Below are 21,821 nucleotides of genomic sequence, written 5' to 3' on the forward strand. Positions count from 1 at the left end.
GCTCATTGCCCATTTGTCTAATGAGTTGAAAGCAAATGACCACACAAAACCCTGCACCAAGACGATTTCAGGAGCTTTGTTCTTAACTGTCCAAACTTGGAAGCACAAATGATGTCCTTCAGTGGGTGGGTGATAAGCTGTGGTAGACACTGGAATTAAGTGCTAAAAAAACAGAAGTTATTAATTATGAAAAGACATGAAAGAATTGTAGGTGAACACCAAAGAAGCTGATCTGAACAGACTACATATTGTGGGATGCTAACTATACAAAGACCAATGGGTCATGTGGGATGAAAATCAATGGAAGAGTGCTTGTCCAACATGCATGAGGTCCTAGGTTCAACCCCTTCATTAGTGGCAGGAAAAGAACAAAAATAATCCACCACCAACAAAAAACATTCATTCCCAAGGGTCAGTGGGGGCAGAGATAAACAAGCCAGGCAGAACTGAGTACTTATAGGGCCAGGAGATTTTTATATATAAAGGTGGCTATATCGCTATATGTGTCAAAACCATAGACCACACAACATCAAGAATAAATCTTACTGAAAATTATGGGTTTAGGGTGATAATGCACAGATGGAGTTTATTAACTATATCAAAAGCATTATGCCAATGTGGAGCCTAAGAGGCAGAGAAAGGCTGTTTAAGTGTGGGGAATATGTTCTACTTGATTTTTCTGTGAAACTCTCCAACTATCCTAAAAATTGAAGTCTACTTTAAAAACTAACATGGGATAATGACCTGACCCAAAGGACAAAGTAAAACTAAGTGTCCAAGCTGGGACACTCTCATTTGTTAGAACAGGTCCTGACCTAACCCCTTGCACACAGCATGGTCACATTTGAGAACCTGGCCCAGACTCTGTGTACAACACTCACAGTTCGCTTCTTTAATTTGCTCATCTTGGAAGTGAGCTCTCATCAGCTTCCAGCTCCACAGAGCTCTCAAAGAAATGCCATTCCTGCCATAGACTCTGGCTACTTCCATCAGAAAGGATTATGATCAGAAAGGTAGATTATGATCACAAAGCCACACCACTTCAGTAGCTAAGCACCATAGGGACCAGTTCAGCACTGCTCTACACTTTCTGAAAGGAACCCCAATGGCTAGAATTTAGTATCCTTCCCTGTCTAAACCATAAGCAGAATCAAAGATTCAGAACAAAATCAAGACATATGGAGGTGGTTCATAACGTTTCATGTCCAGTTCCTCGGGTGCTCTTCATTCTTCCCATTGGGGCACGTGTTTCCCCAACTTGAGCACAGCAGTGAGAAGCTGTTCCACTGAGAAATTTGCATGTCAGTAAGCTCATTTTACTGTTTATACAGCTCTTGTCTTCACGCTGGTCACATGAAAAGTAGTGACTTCATGTCCTACTCCCCAGAGTGCTTTATCAACAGCCATTATAAAAAAAAAACCATTCATACATCACTACAGACAATTTATTCTTTATTGATTAAAAATGAAGAAGAAAACATGCAGTAAAATACAAAGTCAAGAGAAGAGGGGGAAGGTAATATTTTACATCTCCCATCATCTAGCATATGTCATAAGGAGGAACCTACATTTACTGGTACATCATTATCCCATCCTCCAGATTATTTAACAGTCTCAGCTGGCTCTAAGATTTGGTTCAAAAAAAGAAAATAAAAAAACAAAAAACAAAAAACAATCCCTTTAATCATTTAGAAAGACCACACGTTTCACAAATAGCATTGGCACATATTATCTTGTGCTACTGTTAGTTCCTCCTCCAGGGCCCAGGGTATCTTAAGGACCTAGTGACAGAGGTCCACCCTGAAGCACTGCTCCTGGAAAGGAGAGAAACGGCCCCCGGGTTCCACGCTGTTCTGCCTGGGCAGTTTCCACTGACTGTATCTCACATCCCTGGGTAAGCCAACAGAGGGATTCACCACACATCATACAGAACAAGTAACACTGTCCTGGGTCTTGGTGCCTACCTTCTAATTCCCAGAAAAGCAAACGGTGAACTGAAACAGAAAACCCAGGCCACTTTTACTGTCATGCCTGTCCCCCACACCAGGGCAAAGGTGAAGATGGCCTAGAGAACGTGAACAGGAGAGGGGCTGCTGCATATTTCCAGCCTGGCACTGGACCACCTCAAGTCAAACACTACAACAGTGATGTTACACATTCCTTCTTGAGCTCTTAAGTGAATTAAGATAGGCTGTCAAAAACAAAACAGATTCTATAGCAAGCCACTAGTCTTGTGCCAAAGATGACACGCCTGTTTTCTGAACCTCAACCCCATCTCCCTGTCCTTGCTTCCTCATAGCCCTACCTCTATTAAGGATTAAGAAAGACAGGGAGGGAGGGGGGGAGGGAGGGAGGGAGGGAGGGAGGGAGGGGGAAGGGAGGGAGGATGAATGTTTTTCTAGCTAGCTGGTCAATCTTTGTTCTCCTTCCTGGCTCAGCAGGTTCCTCCTTTCACCAATCCTGCTGGGACCTTGGACTCTGGTATCTAATCTATTCTCCTCCTAACTCCCTTCTCAAGCCCATCTTCTCTTCCTTTCCAGCATCCCTTCTCCAACATGCCTTTGCACTCTTCTAACAGGTGAAGAAAGTCCATGCCTCAAAGGCTCACAATGACACAGGAGGTGACACAATCAGGACAGGGAAGCTCTTGGGTATGTCCCAAGAGGGAACTCCAGAGCTGCCTGCATGAGCAATGCTATGTTTGATCCTCAGAACTATGTGGGGTCGGGTGAGGGTGGGAACACATTAGCTACCAATTCTTGTTCATCAGAACAACAATGGCAGGTCCAAGGAACTCTGTAAAAGGCAACTAACTAGTCCCTTTCTAGGGGCCCACAGCCCATCTTTGTATGTATGTCTCTTTAAGGCCAGACTGACTATTCCATTCTTATATAAAATTTGGTAACTTGGTAGGCTTATTAGCAATCAGACAAATGCTATTAAAGAGTAGGAAAAAAGAAAAACCAACCCCACTGATTATTCAAATATTGCATTGAGTGCTCTTTTTTAAACCTAAAGAGTAATTTACATAATTTCTGTAGAGAATCAAATTAACACTGTCTACTCATAAAACTTAAAGGTCACGGCACATGTGGTTTCATGTTCCATCTTGGGTCAGGTTCAGTGAATGAAGACCCCTCCAAGGAGTCAGTGCAGGAGAGGAGCAGAAGGCAAGCAAGCCTCTGGCCCAGGCTGGTCTCCTTTATTGCTGTCAAAGTCACAGCCGTGCACACCATTTCCTCATGACATAGAGGCCAGGCAAATCCATCTTCACAGGAGGATCAAGGATCAGTTTTTCTTCAGTTTAAATTTTTAAAAATTGAAAATGCTTTCCCAATGATACAACTTACGAGTTCCTTTTCTTGCTCAAAAACTACCTCTGGCAAGATAAGAGTTCTAAGCCATTCATTACTTGATGTTCTCTGCAAAAACCACCCGAAGTTCCACTCTGAAGGAGCAGATGGCTGAAGTCTGACTACTGTCAGATGTTTTGCACCAGCTGAAGTTAAGGCTAGCAACCCTTTCTGGAGGGAGCAATGAAGGGGGTGCCTGAGAACAGCTTCAGCAAAACATGTAGAGACACCATGAACAGAACTGACGAGTTTAGGCTGCCTCCATCCGAGGCTGTGCTTTTTCCTAACAAAGGTTGCTAGAATTAGCATCAGGAACAAAGAAAAAACACTAGTTAAATTCTCTGGGCTCCAGCTGAACAATCAATTTTTAATTGCTACTTCAGTGTTAAAGAGATATCCCAAGATGCTCAGATCCCAGCAGGTGTGGGAGAACCGGCAAGATGAGGATGCCCAATGCAGCTGCTACTATCCACTTGGGCCATCACTGTAGTAAGGCAAGAATGAGCTAAGAGATTTCCATCCTGGGCCTTGAGGCACACTGGCTGTTTCTCAGATGGAGGAAGAGAGGGGACGTGAGCAGCATATCTACTAACGGAACTCTCTGAGGGGATGCTGGCCACTGGTAATCCAACTTTTCTTTCCTTGTGGGAAAAGGGGTAGGGAGATGGCAAGAACACAAATAAAGAACTCTAACGCTCCAAGCTGGGAAGGTTGTTGCTGGGTTCTTTGGCAGTTGTAGGTTCAGGCCAACAGAAGCAACAAATAGGCATGTGTGGCATCTCCTTACGCTGACTCTTCCAGGACTGTAGTTTAGCTGATGCTGAGCTGGGCAAATCCTATTAGTTTGCCATCATCGGGAATATCCGAACCTTCAACACCAGATGCCTAAGAATCAAACAAAATGACAAGGTGTGGCAATTTATAAATAAACTTTCAGGTAGCAATAAAATTGATTAAGGACTGCAGAAAGGAAGGTAGTAAGTGAAAGGTCCCTGGGATATAAATAGAAGACTACTTTGTTTCTTCCAGAAATGATGGGGGTTGTTCATACAACTAGGGTCAAACAGCTTTATAATTTTTCTTGAGAGGAGTCAGAAGTCTGGGTTGTAGGCTTCTGGGAGGGAGAGAGGAAGTGAAGCCACTCAAGTTGAGTTTAGCCAGGGGTCTTGGGAAGAGTAAATGGACAGAGCTCAGCATATTCTAATAGTCTTGGCATTCGGGGAATAGAAAGGCTAGTCTGCAGATGGATAAGAGGGGTGAGTACCAGTTTGAAAGTGACAGATCGATTTGATTGAGGTTCTTCCACAATTTTCTGCAAATTAGCTGCCACTGTAATCATACAAAGAAAATTAATGAGCAGCTACATAAATACATTTTAATAATATTTTAAAAATCTTAAAATGGTGGTTAAGAATCTTTAATATACAATCAAAATGGAGGAAAAAGGCCAGTCTTTTTTTTTGGGGGGGGGGGTTCTTGAGACAGAGATTTTCTGTGTAGCTTTGTGCCTTTCCTGGATCTCATTCTGTAGACCAGGCTGGCATCGAACTCACAGAGATCCGCCTGCCTCTGCCACCCAAGTGCTGGGATTAAAGGCGTGTGCCACCACTGCTCGGCTTGGCCAGTCATTTTCCAAATCAAAACTATTGTTGATCTCCAGACTGAATAAATAAATCCTGAATCATTGTTAAATTAACGACCTTTAAAATGTATTAGCTACCCTTTTTTAGACAGTTTATTAAAAGATATGTTAATGGACTAGAAAGCCTGTGACTAGGAGCCAACCAAGTATACAGTCTGTGATCTGTTTTTGTTCTACCTGTAAATCAGAAGGATTTTCAAATGACATACTACAAAACCCAATTGTGAGATATGAATCTGTAACTCTAATACTGTGGAGGCTGTGGGAGGAAAAGGACACTAAGTTCCAAGTCTGCCTAGGTTACACAGCAAGACACTGTACTCCAAAAAACAATGAAAAAAGACAGACCATTCAAGGCCCACAAAACCTAAACTATCCATTAGTTTGTATATCAGAGGAAAGTATTGACAGCCCAACTATATTAGCAACTGTGGCCTGTCTTTACTTTGGTTTTTTGAGGATTCAGTCTCTGTCCTCCTTACTTCTGTGTTCTACAAATATTAGTTATGGCAACAAATCAGAAATGGAAGAGCCATTAACTTACTAACTTGTGACTTTTCCTATCTCTTCTACAGCGTCCGAGAGACATCTACCACTGTCAATGGTCTGAGGTAGGACAGGTTTTTGCGTTTTTGCTCTGGTAAGGAATTGACCTTGATACTGAAATTTTAGTGAAGCCAAGACTACTTTAAGAAGCAACAGAGCTGCTCATTGGAAGCTGGGTTTCTAGGTACCATGTATACCAGATGACAAGAACGTAACATGCTCACCTATTACTAAGTCCCTTCCATCCACCAGGCCAGCAGAAATGAGCTCCTGAGAGACCCCCTCTGCTGTATCTGCAAGGACAAAGAACACGGTGCTCAATTTCTTGCATGTACATGTCACTGTGGCTCTCCCCGTCAGCACAAGTATCAATACTGCCAGAATCAGCTAGCTACTAAATCCACAGAATAAAGAAGGCAGGTGGGGGTTGTCCTAGACTCTCAAGTGAGATGTTCACAGATCTGTTGAGGGAGCAGAATCTATATGAACTATAAGGCAAATATCAACTCAAAGTAAGAGATAAGTTTCTAAATTGTATAATGTTCACAACCATACCAGAAGAGTTCCCTACAGTGATAACGAGATAGTCCTATGTTAAATATAACTCTGCACTTGAGCTCTCTGAATTTTGAGACATGAAATTCAGTGCCAGCAATATGGAAATTTATTCTCAAAACTTAAAATACTTTAGAATCTTTTCTGAGAATCACAAAAGTTTACTAAAATTATTATCATTATTCTGGCAGTTTGTTTTCTTACCTACTCATGCTAGGCAATACAATCTAAGTGATAGATCCAACCAGAAACCAAAGAGATGACGCAAACTATCTCAATCTAATTTCATCTTCAGGCTGGGCATGCTGTCATGAACCTTTAATCACAGCACCCTGGAGGCTGAGGGGAGCAGACCTCTATGAGTTCAGGGCCAGTCAACACCACACAATGAGGCCCTGTCTCAAATAAGCAAACAAACCAACCAATTTCACCTTTAACTGGTGAGTTATTGAAGGAACAAGAGAACCAATGCAGAGGTAGTGTGTACACATTCGTACAAAAGACTAGCAATTAAAATTCCTGGAAATATTCCTAAAAAGTAACACATGCCCCTCTGTATATTTGCACTCATTTTCCTTAAAAGAAGTAAAATTAACCTACACTAGACATTTGCTGGCCACTCCTCAACTCAGAAGACTGAGTTAACAATGACAAGAAAGAGAAGCCTTGTTGCAGGGTGAAGTTCACAATTAGAGACAGCACTGTGACAAGGTTCAGCTTCCACACGAGGAGGAGGAGGAAGGAAGCCTGACCCGTGTCTCTAGTTTACTATCAGAGAGAAGCAGAATGTGCAATGTTGAGAACGAGGACTCTGGCCTCTGAAAGACCTCCAACTGAACTTCAGTGCATCTTTCTAGCTTATGAACAAGTTCTTCTGCCTTCGTTTAACCCTGGAGTTCATCCTCTATTAAATGGGAATCATTTTTCCTTGGGTGGCTGTCTTAAGAACTGAATGGGATAATATTTAGGGAAATGCATGACCAATTTACTAATGGGCTTGTGTTCATTACTATACATTTTATTAGTCAGGTTTTCAAGTGAAAGAACTAGTAAATCCATAGTTTTTCTTCATACGTATTTTCCAAAACCTAAACCAGAAAGTTTTACCATCATTTAAAAGCAAAACTTTATCTAAATGACAAAAACTTTACACCTAACTAAGTAGCAAATTATCAGTCATTGTGTTTTTGACCATTTTTTTTTTTTTGACCATTCTTTTTAATACTCACCTCGCCCAGGAGTAAATTCAAATCGAATATCATTTAGTTCTTTTTTGGAATTTCTATGAAAGAAAACAGAATAAAGAAAATAAGGATTTCTGGATTTATGCAGAATTTATTATAGTCTGCCTGTGTGTGTGTGTGTGTGTGTGTGTGTGTGTATTCTGAGAGTCAGTTACATTTTAAGTTTTAATTACTATGACTAAGAGATCCATGAAACAAAAAATGTCTCTGATCTGTAGGCCCCTTGCCCAAGGACAGATAGTTTCTGAAATGCTGGAGGCTATTGTTTATGGGAGACAACAAGCCACATGTTTTCACTCCCCTAAACAAGTTTGACCCATCTCCACTGGATGTGCTTGATCACATGTGGTACATGGGCAGGAGATATGTCAGGATGTATGCTTGCACCTAACTGGGTATAAGTGGGAGGAGATATGCTGGCAGGAAGTATGCTAGGATGTATACTTGCACGTGATTGGAACTCACGGGGAATGCAGTGAATTATGGATGGGTTTTGCCTTTTTAACCCCCTGCAAAACGTGACTAAGGGCCATTTTCTGGGAAACCAGAGATGGACCTGGCCAGAGAGTCCATCAACCTGGCCAGTATTTAATTAAAGCTTGCTTCAAAACTTGACTCTCAACTGTGGTAGTGGTCTTATTCTCAACCAGTGGGATTAGTAGTGTGTGTGTGTGTGTGTGTGTGTGTGTGTGTGTGTGTGTGTGTGTGTGTATGGAGATATATATATATGGATATATGTGTTTACATATGAATGTACATGCATATACGAAGAGATTATTCTGTTCCCACAGATCACATACTTTGTCCTGATGTACTCACTCTACAGGGCTCTAAGCTAACACTTTCAGCACTATCATCAAATTACCTTTGAGTTTATTACCCCACCTACTGATGAAGACAAGAATCTTTTATCTGAGGATACTCATGCCCATTCCCACCCTTATTCCCACTAAGATAATGCTATGACCAGAGTTACTGTGTTGGAAAGGTGATTCCTAATGCAGCTCTGAGAGGTTACAGGCTAATTCAGCAAGTGGGTCTGTTATGTGAACCATGTGTCCTGTTTCCCTGTGAGCTCTTGCCTTCTCTGCCACAGAATAAAGCAACATGAAGGCCTTCCTCGGGTGTAGGTGTAGATCGACAACTCTGGGTTTCGGGTCTCCACTGTAAGAAATCAATCTCTGGATTTTGTTGTTGCTGTTAAGATAAGATCTTACTCTCTAGCTGGGGTTGACTCAGACTCTCAGCAATTCTCCTGCCTCAGTTTCCCAAAGGCTGAGATTATAGGTGTAAGTCACACTTGCCTAAACCTCTATTATTTATAAATTATACAATCTTTGATAGTCTGTTTTGGCAACAAAAGATGAACTAGGACATATAGTAAAATAAACCTAAGAGAAAAGCCTGTGTGCACATAGGAAGGAGCGGTTCAAATGACAGAGGCCCTTTCCACCTTTATTCCCACTGGTCCCCTAGGGACAGACTCACAAACTAAGTGCACATTATTCCTTCAAATTTCTAACAATCCAGAACACATGAGATCTGGATGGAGAAGAAAGCTTTAGAGGTTTTTATTCATGTCTTTTATGTGATCGGTGTTTCACCTGTATCTATGTCTGTCCACCATGTGCATTCCTGGTGACCTCAGAGCCCAAAAGAAGGTGTCAGATATCTTGGGCCTGGAGTTAAAGATGGTCGTGAGCCTTATCTAGGTGCTAGGAACCAAACCCAGGACCTTTGCAAAAGCAGCTCTTAACCATTGAACCATCTCTTTCAGCCCCCCAAAACAGTTGGGTTTTTTTGTTTTTTGTTTTGGGGAGACCGGGTTTCTCTGTGTTAACAGTCCTGGGTATCCTGGAACTCCCTCTATAGACCAGGCTGACCTCGAACTCACAGAGATCCACCTGTCTCTGCCTCCCAAGTGCTGGGATTAAAGGCATGCGTCACCACTGCTCAGCCCAAAGATAGTTTTAAATAGGACTTAAGATGGTCAGGGTTTGAACAGGCAGAGAGGGCAGGAAAAGGAATTGGGACCATACTGGAAGCAGTTAATATAATGACTCCAGAAACTCACATCTGACTGGTGAGATACAGCTTGAATATTCTATGTGCTGAGACTTGAAACTACCCAGGTTCCCTGGAAGTTCTAGTTAAGGTAGAGAAATTAGAACAGAGTGTCTAACAGTACACATGACATATCTCTGTTAGAAACACACCCAATCCTATGCAGTTACTCTCAACTATTACAACATCTTCAGAGTACTCATTAAGCAGCAAGTGCCCACGTACCTTAATCTCAACACTAGACTGATGGGGACCTTGGTCTCCTGGGAGCGGTCTCCTGCAGACTGAGCCTGAAACACATTGACAGTATAAAGTCACTGACAGGTCATCTATGAAAGACACTTGGCAGCAGTTTCTTTTCTCTCCAGCCCAAGTCCTTCTAGTCCCTAAAATGTCCCCTGCTGTGGGAGGATACAAACTCCAAAGGAGCAACCAAAGGCTATAGTGATATTTTATTTGTATTGAAATGTGATTTTATTTGTATGTTAATAAAGTTGCCTTGAGGTCAGAGCAAGCCAGAGCAGAAGCTGGGTGGTAGTGGTGCATGCCTTTAATCCCAGCACTTGGGAGGCAGAGCTAGGTAGATCTCTGTGTGTTCAAGGACACAGCCAGCATGGCAGACACACGCCTTTAATCTCAATACCAACCATAGAAGACCTGGAGGTCTGTACAAACAGGCAGTGACAAGGAGGTCATGTGGCTGGGTTTACAACCAATGAGAAAACAGAACAGAAAGTCTATAAAAAAGACAGGACACTCAGAAGTAGGTCTCTTGCGGACAGGAAGAACAGCAGAAGCAGTGAAGGGTAAGGTTTTCCGCTCTTGCTCTGACCTCGTGGTTTTTAACTCTGCAATTGGTTCTGTGTTTCTTATTTAACAAGACGGTTACATCTACAAAAGGCAGCTGTCAGCTGAGTCAAACACAATCAGAAAGTTAATTCCCAAGGAAAGGCCTAAACTAGCTGTCTCCCAGGGCTCTATTCAACTAAGTGCCAGGGTTTTTATGGCTGGAGTAAATCTTTCTGAAACTGTAAAGCTACCCTTTGCTTGCTGAAGGACATACACTCTGTCTATGAAATAAATCCAACTTTTCTGTCAATTCTTCTAAGGCACCTATATTTTTCCCCCATGTGATAGATGAAGGAAGGGCCAAATGAAGTTACCACTATGACTTCCTGGAAGTTCTCAGTGCAGTGGTCTCCAGAGACTCAAAAGGAGATGATGATATATTAAAGCACAAAAGGAAACATCAGAACTTCCATGTCTTTTCCACAATACAGAGCATCAGAGTCTCCAAAATGGAGCCAGAGTTACATAGCATGCAGGGATTCACAGTGAAGCTGTTATCACCCAGACACTACCACCACACTGCAATTTAATGACAACCGTGTGCTTAATTCAATTTTACCAAGCTTTCACAAAATCAACTCTTGCAAAATGGACAAATATCTTAAATAGAGTAATTCTGAAAACACAAGAGCCTGAAAAAGAAGTATCAATGTGTATAAGTGAGCAAAAAGGAAAGGTGGCTAACTTTCCAGTCTCAGAATTAACTCTATTGACTGGACTTAGGCTCATTAAATTTAATAAAAATCTAGTGAAGAGCTGACAATACATTAACCAAATTGTTTGCACTGGTATGTTTTCATAATTAACTTATTTTGTTGCTTAAAAACCTGTGTGATCCTTATTGAATGCTTTCATCTGTACCTGTAAAACTATGAAGACAGAATTTCTCACTTGTTCCAAACCAAATTATCAACTTGAGAGGTCACATGCTGCATTAATTTTTCTCATCTGCCACAAAGTGAGGGACCACGAAAGCACATCCCACTGTACCTGTGCTGTTTTTGCTTGCTCTGCAGGGGGCAGGAGAGAGACTTGAGCAGGCTGTGTAGGCATCTGGCCAGATGGCTGAGGTAGATGAGCAGAAATCTGTTCTGGAACTTGAAGCAAAGTACCCATGGGATCAGCTGCTGAGAAGAGCTGCAGCAAACACATGCAGTGCCATGTTAAGTAGGAGAGTGGTCTACGACATCTGAGCGGGCTCACAGGGCAACACTCTCACGGTGTCATGTCTTGCTACTGAATCATTACCACTTCTCTGCATTTGTCTGTACTTCATACAAGTCAGTATTTCTAAGCATTCTAAAATCTTTTAGGTTCTGGTTTTGGATTTTTAGAGGAGGGTATTTTGCTTTATAAAACAGGCTGGTCTGGGGCTTGCTAAGTAGTCAAGGCTGGTCCCTCAGCTTCCCAAAAGTTGGGATTATAGATGTGTGCTGTCATACCTGGTCTAGCAACGTTCTGAAATAGAATTATAAGATCTTTAAACGATGAACCCAGTGGGAGATGAGTGGGTTGCTGTTGCCTGACCTCTGGAAGAGGGTAAGTAGATCAGTGCTTGTGAGAGCGGGCTGCTCTAACAGACAGCCTAGACTCTCTTCTAGCTCTGCCATCTCTTTTGCATATGCTCACACATGTCATGCAACCTGTCAGGTTATGGCGCAGTCACAGCCTCACACCAGACCAACCAGAGGGAGCCATCACACCTGGAAATTATGGCTTCCCAAACTGTGACCCTAGAAAAGAGAAAAAAAAAAGGAAGAAAAGACAATATCTTCAAGAAATGGTGCTGGGATAACTGGATTGCCATGTGAAGAATGAAATTAGGCCCATCTATCACACCTTACACAAAAATTAGATGGAAGTGGATCAAAGTCCTTAATTTGAAACCGGAAACACTAAAATTTCTACAAGAAAATAGAAGCTGTACCCTTTAAGATATAAGTAAGGACTTTCTGAACAAGACTCCATTTGCCCAGGAGGCAAGGCCAACAACTGACAGCTAAGACCTCATAAAACTACAGAAGAACTAAGGAAACAATCAGCCAAGTGAAGAAGCCATATAGACTGGGAGAGAACCTTTGTCAGCTATATATCTGACAGAGGATTAATAACCACAATATACAAAGGACTCAAAAGACAAAGAATCAAGGAAACAAACAACCCAATAAGAAGTAGTCAAGGGTCTAAATGGAGAATTCTCAACAGAAGAAATAAAAATGGCCTAGAAACACCTCAAAATGTGTTCACCATCCTAAGCAATCAGAGAAACACAAATTAAAACAACACTGAGATTTCATCACCCCAGTCAGAATGACTTAGATCATCAAAACATCTGACAACACATGCTGGCGAGGTCATGGGCAAAGAGTTGGTAGGAAAACTAAAAGTCGATCTACCATAGGATTCAGCTATGCTACTCCTGGGGTATGCCAAAGGGCCTGATCTCCTACTCCACAGATACCTGCTCAGCAACGTGCATGGCTACTCTATTCGCAATAGCCAGGTAATAAAAACAATTTAAATACCTTCAACAGATGAATGGAGAAGGAAAATGTGGTTCATATACACAACTGTAAGGAAAACTGAAATCATGAACTTTGCAGGTAAATGGAGAGACCTAAAAAAGATTATATTGAGGTAAACAGACCCAGAAAAACAAATGCTTCATGTTCTCCCATCTGAAGTTCCTAGCTCCAAATCCTCAATATAAGTATACAACATGAGTAACCACAGAAACTAAGAAAGGACCACAGTGGGGGTGGGGAGAGGAAAAGCAGGAAAGAGGTGATGACAGGTAGGAAAGGAAGTAACAGGGAGGAGCTTCCACCTGGGCAGGGCAAAAGGGGAGCAATATAGGGGAAGAAGAATGGACAAGGGACAAGTAACACCAAGGCTGTTTGACAACGCCTCAAGGAATCGTATTATTGTATAGTTACCTAATATACACCACACATATAAAGGAAGGAGGCCTAGGCAGGAAGATAGATAAGGAGTACAAAGCCAGACAGGCTACATAGAGTTTGTATGAGGAGCAGAGGAGAACGGGAAGCTTGGTAACTAACAGACATTACATTTTGTACACTACAAATGTGTAATACATTTTATTTAGATAATCTTCAGGAAAAACACATCCTGATTAGAAAAGTAAGCTAAATATTTTAAATTAACTACTGGGAAAAATATCAATGTAACAGACAATTTTAATACTAAAAGAAAAGTCAACAGACAATAATAGAGGCCTACTTTTGATGGAAAATAATTGATAAACAGGTGGACAGACAGGCACACTCACACACTCCCTCTCTACTATTGTACAGAAGTAAAATCAAGGAGGTAGACTGGAGAAATGACTCAGTGTTTAAGAGGGCTTCCATTCTTGCAGAGGACCAGAGTTCAGTTCTCAGCACCCACATCAAACAGGTAACAATTGCCTGTAACTCCAGCCCCGGGGAGCTGATGCTATCTTCTGAGCACCCACGTGCATGTGCCCCTACACATACACATATACATACATACATAGAAATTAAAATTAAATGTAGAATTAAAGAACAAAATAAGGAAGCCAGAAATAAAACCTAATGAAACTTTTATATTCATTAATTGCATACCAAAAAGCTAGCATTGTTTTTAGATTTTGACAGAAAAAATAGAACTTGAATTTTACTTCTGAGAAAGTTCATGTAATTATTAGTAGAATTTCAAAATGGCAGCTTCCACATTATATGTACATATGACTATCTAACCATAAAGACCAAAAGGATACAGAAAACAAGGAAACAAAATGGGAAGGGATAGAGCTGTAGCCCAGCCTCATAGGCACAAAATCCTAGGTTTGATTCCTATCACTGCATAAAACCAAGCATGGTGATACAAGCCTATAATCCCCATCCCTGAGGAGGTGGAGGCACAAGTTCAGGATCTAGGTCAGCCTCGGCTACTTAGCGAGTTGGAAGCCAGACTGGGCTACATGAGGTCCTGTCACCAAAACAAAGCAGGGGGCAGGGAAAGTAAATATGGAAAAACTGAAATCTCAGTACATTGTTGGTAGTGATGAAAAATGGTCTAGGCACTACAGGAAACAATACAGCAGCTATTCTTCAAAAACTTTAGACAGCAAAGTATAGTGGCACATATTTATAGTCCTAGTACTTAGGATGCTGAGGCAGTAGGATTATGAGTTTGAAGTCAACTTGGACTACAAAGTAGTACCTTGCCTCCAACCAAACAAATTGGAAACCTAACTGGAATTACCACTGTTCAGCAGTCCCACTTCTAACTGTGAGGCCCGGAGAACTGAGAGCAGCATTAGACACTCCTGTTCAGGACAGCACTGTCTACAGCTGCACTTCAACTGCTGTCTGGCAGACGAATAAGGAAAATGTGCCCTGCCCACATATATAATGAGGTATCAGACATGCAGCCTTAAAAATAGAAGACATTCTGAGAGATGCCACACCATGGATGAACTATAAGGACACTGTGCTGGGTAAAATACGTCAGTGAGAAAAGAACATATATTATGACTCTCCTAATATGAAGTATAGAGAATAATCAAGTTTATAGAGATAGAAAATATAAAGGAAGTTGTTAGGAGCTAAAGGTGAGAGAAAATTCAACGGATAGAGTTTTAGCATGGAAAGTTCTTGGGACAGATGTGGCAGTGATCACACTGCAGAATGAATGTATTCAATATCACCAAACTGAAAATGACTTAACTGTGAATTTTATGTTATATTAACTTTATCACAATTAAATGAAAAACAATGTAAATAGCATGAGAATGTGGGTATGTAAGAACTCACATGGAGATGCCTTTAGAGAAGACTGAAAAGATCAAAAAGAAAAACTCAGGATAATCTGTAAAATACTTTCTCATTTAATTTTTGAGAAATTAATCAATGTAAGTTAAATCAGAAGCAATAGTTCTAAACTTACGGTAGGTGAACTGTAGAAGAAGGAGTTTCTTCTACACAGTTCAAGTCTACCTTAGCAGCACAAGTTATTAAGCATGGCATTACTGTCACACAAGGAATGCAGTTCATAGTGACAGGGGCTAAAAAAACAAGGAATCACAGAGTGACCCTTCCTTCTGCTAACTTTTTAAGAGGGTGGGGTGAAGGACAGGGTCTCATGTATTCCAGACTAGCTTTAGACACATTATGTGGCCAAGAATGATCTTGAACTATTTTGTTTGTTGTTTGGTTGGTTTTGTTTTGTTTTTTTGGTTTTTTGTTTGTTTGTTTGTTTGTTTTTTGGGTTTTTTTTTTTTGGTTTTTTTTTTTTTTTGCTATTTTTGAGACATAGTTTCTCTGTGTAACAGTCCTGCATGTCCTGGAACTCGCTCTATAGACCAGGCTGGCCTTGAACTCACAGAGACTCACCTGCCTCTGCCTCCCAAGTGCTGGGGTTAAAGGCATGAGCCCATCTGATCTTGAATTTCTAATGCTCCTTCCTGTCAAGAGCTGGGATTACAGGCATATGCATCCACAGCTATTTCCGTGTAGTACTGGGGATGGGACCCAAGCCTTCAGGTATGCTAGGGAAGCATTCTACCAACGAAGCCATAACCTCAGCCCCCTTTTAACTTCCCACTGACCAAAAGAACAGACAGGAACGGACATAATTTCAGGCCTGGGAAGAAGAGTAATTCTATCATACACTAGCCTATTGGTAGTTAATATGAATTTGAATCATGTACTTGGTAGTGCATGTAATCTGCATACTATGTGCACAAATTAAGAGCAAATATATGCTTTTAAATCACATACCATAGGCTCAAAATAGAAGGTGCTACCAAGAGGAAGACTATACAACAGAATAGACCCATGAAACCACTTCTCAGATAGTAAAAATAAGAAAAGTTCACTTAACGGGATGCTGTTTGACAGAACTGCCTATCACACTGGTACAAATAAGTACAAAAAAAAAAGGATTTACTTGCTTAAAAAAAAAAAATCAAATGCAAGGAAAACAAGATGACAAGTTCCTAGACAGATTAAAGGAAAACAACTACTTTCCACTTCAAGCAGCTCAAGCCTAAAAAACAGTTCAGCAAGCAAGGAAAAGCCTGAGCTTTAAGCCAACTTCAGATCGGGCTGGTATAATACCTCATTAACATTCACACACACAGCGATACAGAGAGACAAAGACAGACAGACTGAATAATAAATGAACGAAACATTAAAGCCAAAATACAAAATAAAATGTCTATTTAATAAGGACCTGATAATCTTGTTACTCACCTCAGAATTTGATAGTGAATCTTTCACTCGGGGAGACTGAAAGACACAGGAAAAGACGCTTGTTAGCTCAAAACTTAAGATTATTTGTAGTCAGTTTCAAGTAGCAAATTCCAAGACACTGCAAATCATACTGATTACATTCCACTCTGAGCCATAAATTAACTCATCTAACTTTTCTGAAAAAAAAAAAAAAAAAAAAGAAAGAAAGCTGTTGTAATATTACTACAGTTGTTGTTCAAGTAGTCCATAATGAACATACCAATAAATTACTGTATTACAAGTTAACAGTTTCAGCCAGGCATAGTGGCTCACACAAATAATCCTAGCACTCAGGAGGCAGAGGCAGGTGAATCTCTGAGTTAAATGCCAGCTTAGTCGACAAATTGAGTTCCAGGCCAGCCAGGGCTACACAGTTGAGACATGGCCCCCACACACCCACCCCAGCACTGGTCTCAAACAAAATAGAATACACAGAGCAAAACAAAAAGAAAACTTAACAAAATCAGTTTTATAAGCAAACAACCATACTGTGTGAATTCTCAGGTAGTAAAGGTCATACTCAAAAGCCAAATTTCTTTCCATTAATCATAAACGGACGATTAATGCTTATGTTAATGATTATGTTCATAAACATAACTAAACATATTATATACCTAAGATCATAGGCCAAATCTAAGTCTTTAAGCTAGTTATTTGACATATTTTCAAAGTTCCATTGTAGATGTTCTTGCACATCCATGCTTTCAGCTGTGTTATCCAGCTACATGTCCACTAAACAGAAAATTGGATAAAATAAATGTGGTAAGTATACAATGGAATTTTATTCATGAAGAAAAATAAAAGCATGGCATTTGTAGGAAAATGAGTGAAATTGGAAACCATTGTGAAACCAGACACCCCTAAAAAAACAAATACATCCTATGTGGTGCCTAGATTTAAACTTTCATTTGTGTTTGCATGGTCAGTGAGTCTAGAAAGAGAATCAGGTGAGTTGAAGATATCTTAAGGGGGAGTGGGGAGAAAATAATGGAATGTATGTGACATGAAAAGTGAACAGGGCTATTAGAAAGGAGGGAGAAAAGCAGCAGGACCCGAGCTGCAAACAAGGAAGGGGAATGGAGGAAGGCCAAGATTGTGATCAAAACAGGAAGGACAGAGTGTAAACAGGAATGCCATAATGAAACTCACTACTGTGTATACTAACTCTTAAATCAATTTTAAACATTCTCAAAATAAATATAATAAAACTAAAACTAAACCTATCATATATCCCAGATACACCACACCTGTGTATACGTATGAAGGCATTTAGACCAGACTACATAGAGATACGTATGCTTCCAGGTTTAAAGCTATAATTCTTACAACAGCCAAGACAAAGAACCATTTCATTTTCAAGAAATGGATGAAACTGCAGACGGTGTTAATCAGTAAGACTCAGACAAATATTATATAATCACATTTTCTGTTATATGAAGATTCTGGGTTCAAAGGAGGAGGGGAAGTAGAGGGAAAGAGAACTAGAAAAGTGGCATACACATGACGGCACCAAAGCCCCAGGAAGCAGATCAAGAGAGATGGAATGGGGACCAGGAAGACAGAGGAGAGATTTTTCCAAGAGGATGAGGGAGGATGACAGGAGGGAAGGTAAGAATAAAGTAGAATGGTGTATACATATGAAAGGATCACAATGAAGCCATCACCTTACACATTCACTAAATTTTTCTAACTACAAAATCACAAAATTATTGGTAAGCACCTATTGAAGCAGGAAAGCCCTCCTAATGCCAGTGTGAACAGACACTGAAGCACACAGAACCGGCATGGACCTCAGAGTTACCAAAGAGACATTATAAATGGTGTCTTGTGACTATACTACCTATATTTTAAAAACTAAGTAGCAACATGAAAAAAAAACTAACAAATAAGAAATAAAACAAACAACACAGTGATGTGGAGACATAAAAAACAAAGGAATAAACTTCTACATTATTGCAGTGCTTGACATGAGACAGACTGCACACAGGATGTGCAGCAGATGGAAGAAAGAAATGGTGAGCAAATGTCTTCATTAGGGTTCCTATTACAGTTCTGAAGGTTTAGTCCATTATCTTCACATTGGTATGCAGGTAGAAATGGTACTGGAGAAGGAATGGAGAGTTCTACACCCTGATCCACAGGCAGCAAAAGAAGCTGCTCCACTGGGCAGAGCTTAAGCATCTATGAGACCTCAAAACCTGCCTTCACAGTGTCACATTTCCTAATAGTGCTGTTGTCTATGGCCATGCATGCAAACACATGAGTGTATGGGGGCCATATCTATTCAAACCACCACAGTCAACTTGAAGGACAGCACAGAAACTATCCACAATTAAGCAAAATAAATGTTTACCATTTGTATCTCTTGCAGGACTTTTCTAAGCTTGATGCTTAATAAATATTTGCCAATTTTCATTGGCAAGGCCTTAAAAAACTTAGTTATACAAAAGAATTAGACTTAAAACCTACCAGGTAAGTAAAAATTCAATGATGAATAGTATGGTGATATTTTATTTGTACTGAAATGTGATTTTATTTGTATGTTAATAAATAAAGTTGCCTGGGGGTCAGAGCTAATAGTGAGCCATAGCAGAAGCTGGGTGGTGGTGGCACACACCTTTAATCCCAGCACTTGGGAGGCAGAGCTAGGCAGATTTCTGTGTGTTCAAAAATACATACAGCCAGCATGGAGACACACACACGCCTTTAAATCTCAATACCAACCATAGAAGACCTGGAGGTCTGTACAGACAGGCAGTGATGTGGAGGTCATGTGGTTGGGTTTACAACCAATGAGAAGGAAAATCAGAAAGTCAATAAAAGGACAGACACACAGGAAATAGGTCTCTTGCCGAGAGGAAGGACAGCAGCGGCAGTGAAGGGTAAGAAAGGGTTTTTAGCTCTTAGCTATTGCTCTGACCTCTTGGGCTTTCAACTCTGCATTAGCTCTGTGTTTCTTATTTAATGAGACTGTTCATCTACAGAACAAGAGTCCTAAGGGTAATGGGTATGGTGATGCACACCTTTAACCCCAGCATTTGGGAGGCAGAGGCAAGAGAATATGCGTTCAAGGACTTCTCTTTTTACAGAGCTCCAGGACAGCCAGACCTACAGAGAAATCTCGTCTCAAAAAAGTAACAAAGAGAGTCCTAAGAACTCCCATGAGAGTAGACCCCACTAGGCAAAGATATAAACATGACCAATATTAAACTCACCCAAAAAAGGCGGGGAGGTACTGAGTAGGCAAGGGTATAGTACCCTTAAACACTTGGCATCTATAGAAATACATCTATGCATAGTTTGGGGGTAAGAATGAGGAAGCAAAGGAAAAGGAAGACCCCAAGACACGCACACAAACACGGCAACATAAGCTATCCAATATATACTAATTAAAGAAGTCCACCGCTCCTCTCCATGTAAGGGGTAACATGCTTCCAGGATATGGTTTTATGTTACAAGGTCTTCTAGTTCACAGTTCTTCTGCAGTGTCTAGCCATTAGTACAATCCAGTTATTCTCCATATCAAGAGTTTTCTCCTCTAAACATGGGTCATTTTCATATGTCCTAAATGTCATCACATTCAGAGAGCACGCAAATCTAGTTTGCTACACAGAAGTACCCAGGAGACCGTCAGCAGTCCTTGTCTTCCTTCTCTTTGAGCCCACAGACAACTCTAGCTGAAGGCTATCCAGTTCACTAACACTTACCCTGAGTTGTGAGATGGCTGCTCTCCCTTCCTCACTTTCCTCATCAAATTCATCATCACTCCACTCCCAGCCCCCGTCCTCTGTCTTATGGAGACGGCCGCTGGAGCCCGGTACTCTCCGAACCTGAGCAAAAGGAAGGCATGAGAATTATGGTGTTTTTTATACACTGAACAAGAACCTCAACTCTACTTCCCATCCCTTTTTTCCACCTAAATAAAACAGTAACTACATCATTATTATCCTGGTAAGTGTGCCATACAAATTCACACCCTCTACCCCTCAATCTGCTCTATCTAGTACTTTAACTGTGCACAACCTCTTTTACTCTTAACCCCAATAATGTTTTTTATGTTAAGGCATAGGAGAAAAATCTAGCATGTAATGTCTGAAGACATTCAAAGGAGAAGAAAGGAGGTTTCACATATACCATAAACAAACCCAAGGTAAAGAAAGAATCCATTCTTTTTCAACTTTTTTCCTCTTTTGGGTCAGGGTCTCAGTGTGTAGCTCTGGCTGGCATGGAACTTGCATTATAGACCAGGCTGGCCTTGAACTGACACTGATCAGCCTGCCTGTCTGTCTCCTCAGTGTTGGGATTAAAGGTGTCTCCATCCTCTCACTCCCTAGGCTAGAGTTACAGGCATAACCTCTCATGTCTGGTTTTTTATGTGGGTTCTGGAGATGTGAACTCATTTTCTCATGCATGTGCAACAGGTACTTTACCCATTGAGCCAGCTCCCCATTCCCACCCCCAAATTTAATTTTGAGACAACCTCTCACAACATTGTCCAGGCTACCCTCACTTACAATCCTTTTGTTTCAGCCTCCAAAATATTGTAAGTGTATGATTACATGTGTGCTATAAATATAAAACCCAGCTTATGGGTTTTTTTTTAGATTCACCAATCTTAAAGAAATCATACTGCAGACACTAAACAATTTCAATTAGGATTTACTGCAATTACAAGCAGAGATTTTACATTGAATCAAATTATTTGTGAATGTTTACTGTGTACAAAAAACTGACCTAGGCCTACTAAGACAATGTGAAGAACATAAGTTTTTGTTCTAATAGCTGTCATGTTAGATAGTGATATGTTCTTCAAAGTAAAGTAAAACATGAAGAAATATAAAGTTGGAGTTCAGGTAGTCAAAGAAAAAATTTTGAGGAAGTGATATACTAATGACCTAAAGTGAGTGGGACAATGTACAGTGTTTCCCCGAGTGGCCAGCCATGGAAGGAACAGTCCCATTCCCCAGACATTAGATTTCAGTCATCTGTGATGACCTGATTATGTGCTGAACTCCTTGTGATTCTGATAAGCAACAACAGTTGATAAACTCAAGGGGAAAGAATATAAGTAAAAATGGAAGGTAACCTTTCTAGAAGGGAAGTAGTGTCATTTTAATTCTAGGGAAGAAAAGGCTAGCTTCTCATGAGCAATTTATGAAGAAGAAAATGGAGATCTTTTTGTTTTGTTTTTCAAAACAGGGTTTTTCTGTGTAGCCTTGGCTTTCCTGGAACTCGCTCTGTAGACAAGGCTGGTCTCGAACGCACAGAGATCTACTTGTCTCTGCCT

General features: G+C 40.7%; 1 protein-coding gene across 2 annotated transcripts in view; it reads right to left on the reverse strand.

Moving 5' to 3' along the window:
* Positions 1 to 1,427: 1,427 nt before the first annotated feature.
* The window catches only part of Oxsr1 (oxidative stress responsive kinase 1), an 87,136-nt gene continuing 66,742 nt past the window's right edge, over positions 1,428 to 21,821 (reverse strand). For both annotated transcript variants that reach the window (XM_036194401.1, XM_036194402.1), the window contains exons 11-18: positions 20,242 to 20,364; positions 16,496 to 16,531; positions 11,244 to 11,390; positions 9,630 to 9,694; positions 7,326 to 7,378; positions 5,766 to 5,834; positions 4,618 to 4,682; positions 1,428 to 4,238 (exon numbers count right to left, since the gene is read on the reverse strand). In XM_036194401.1, coding sequence (XP_036050294.1) covers positions 4,164 to 4,238; positions 4,618 to 4,682; positions 5,766 to 5,834; positions 7,326 to 7,378; positions 9,630 to 9,694; positions 11,244 to 11,390; positions 16,496 to 16,531; positions 20,242 to 20,364 — 633 coding nt within the window. In that variant the 3' untranslated portion in view covers positions 1,428 to 4,163. The remainder of the gene's footprint in view (positions 4,239 to 4,617; positions 4,683 to 5,765; positions 5,835 to 7,325; positions 7,379 to 9,629; positions 9,695 to 11,243; positions 11,391 to 16,495; positions 16,532 to 20,241; positions 20,365 to 21,821) is intronic.

Source organism: Onychomys torridus, chromosome 7 (genome assembly GCF_903995425.1).
Source record: "Onychomys torridus chromosome 7, mOncTor1.1, whole genome shotgun sequence".
NCBI classification, from domain to species: Eukaryota; Metazoa; Chordata; class Mammalia; order Rodentia; family Cricetidae; genus Onychomys; species Onychomys torridus.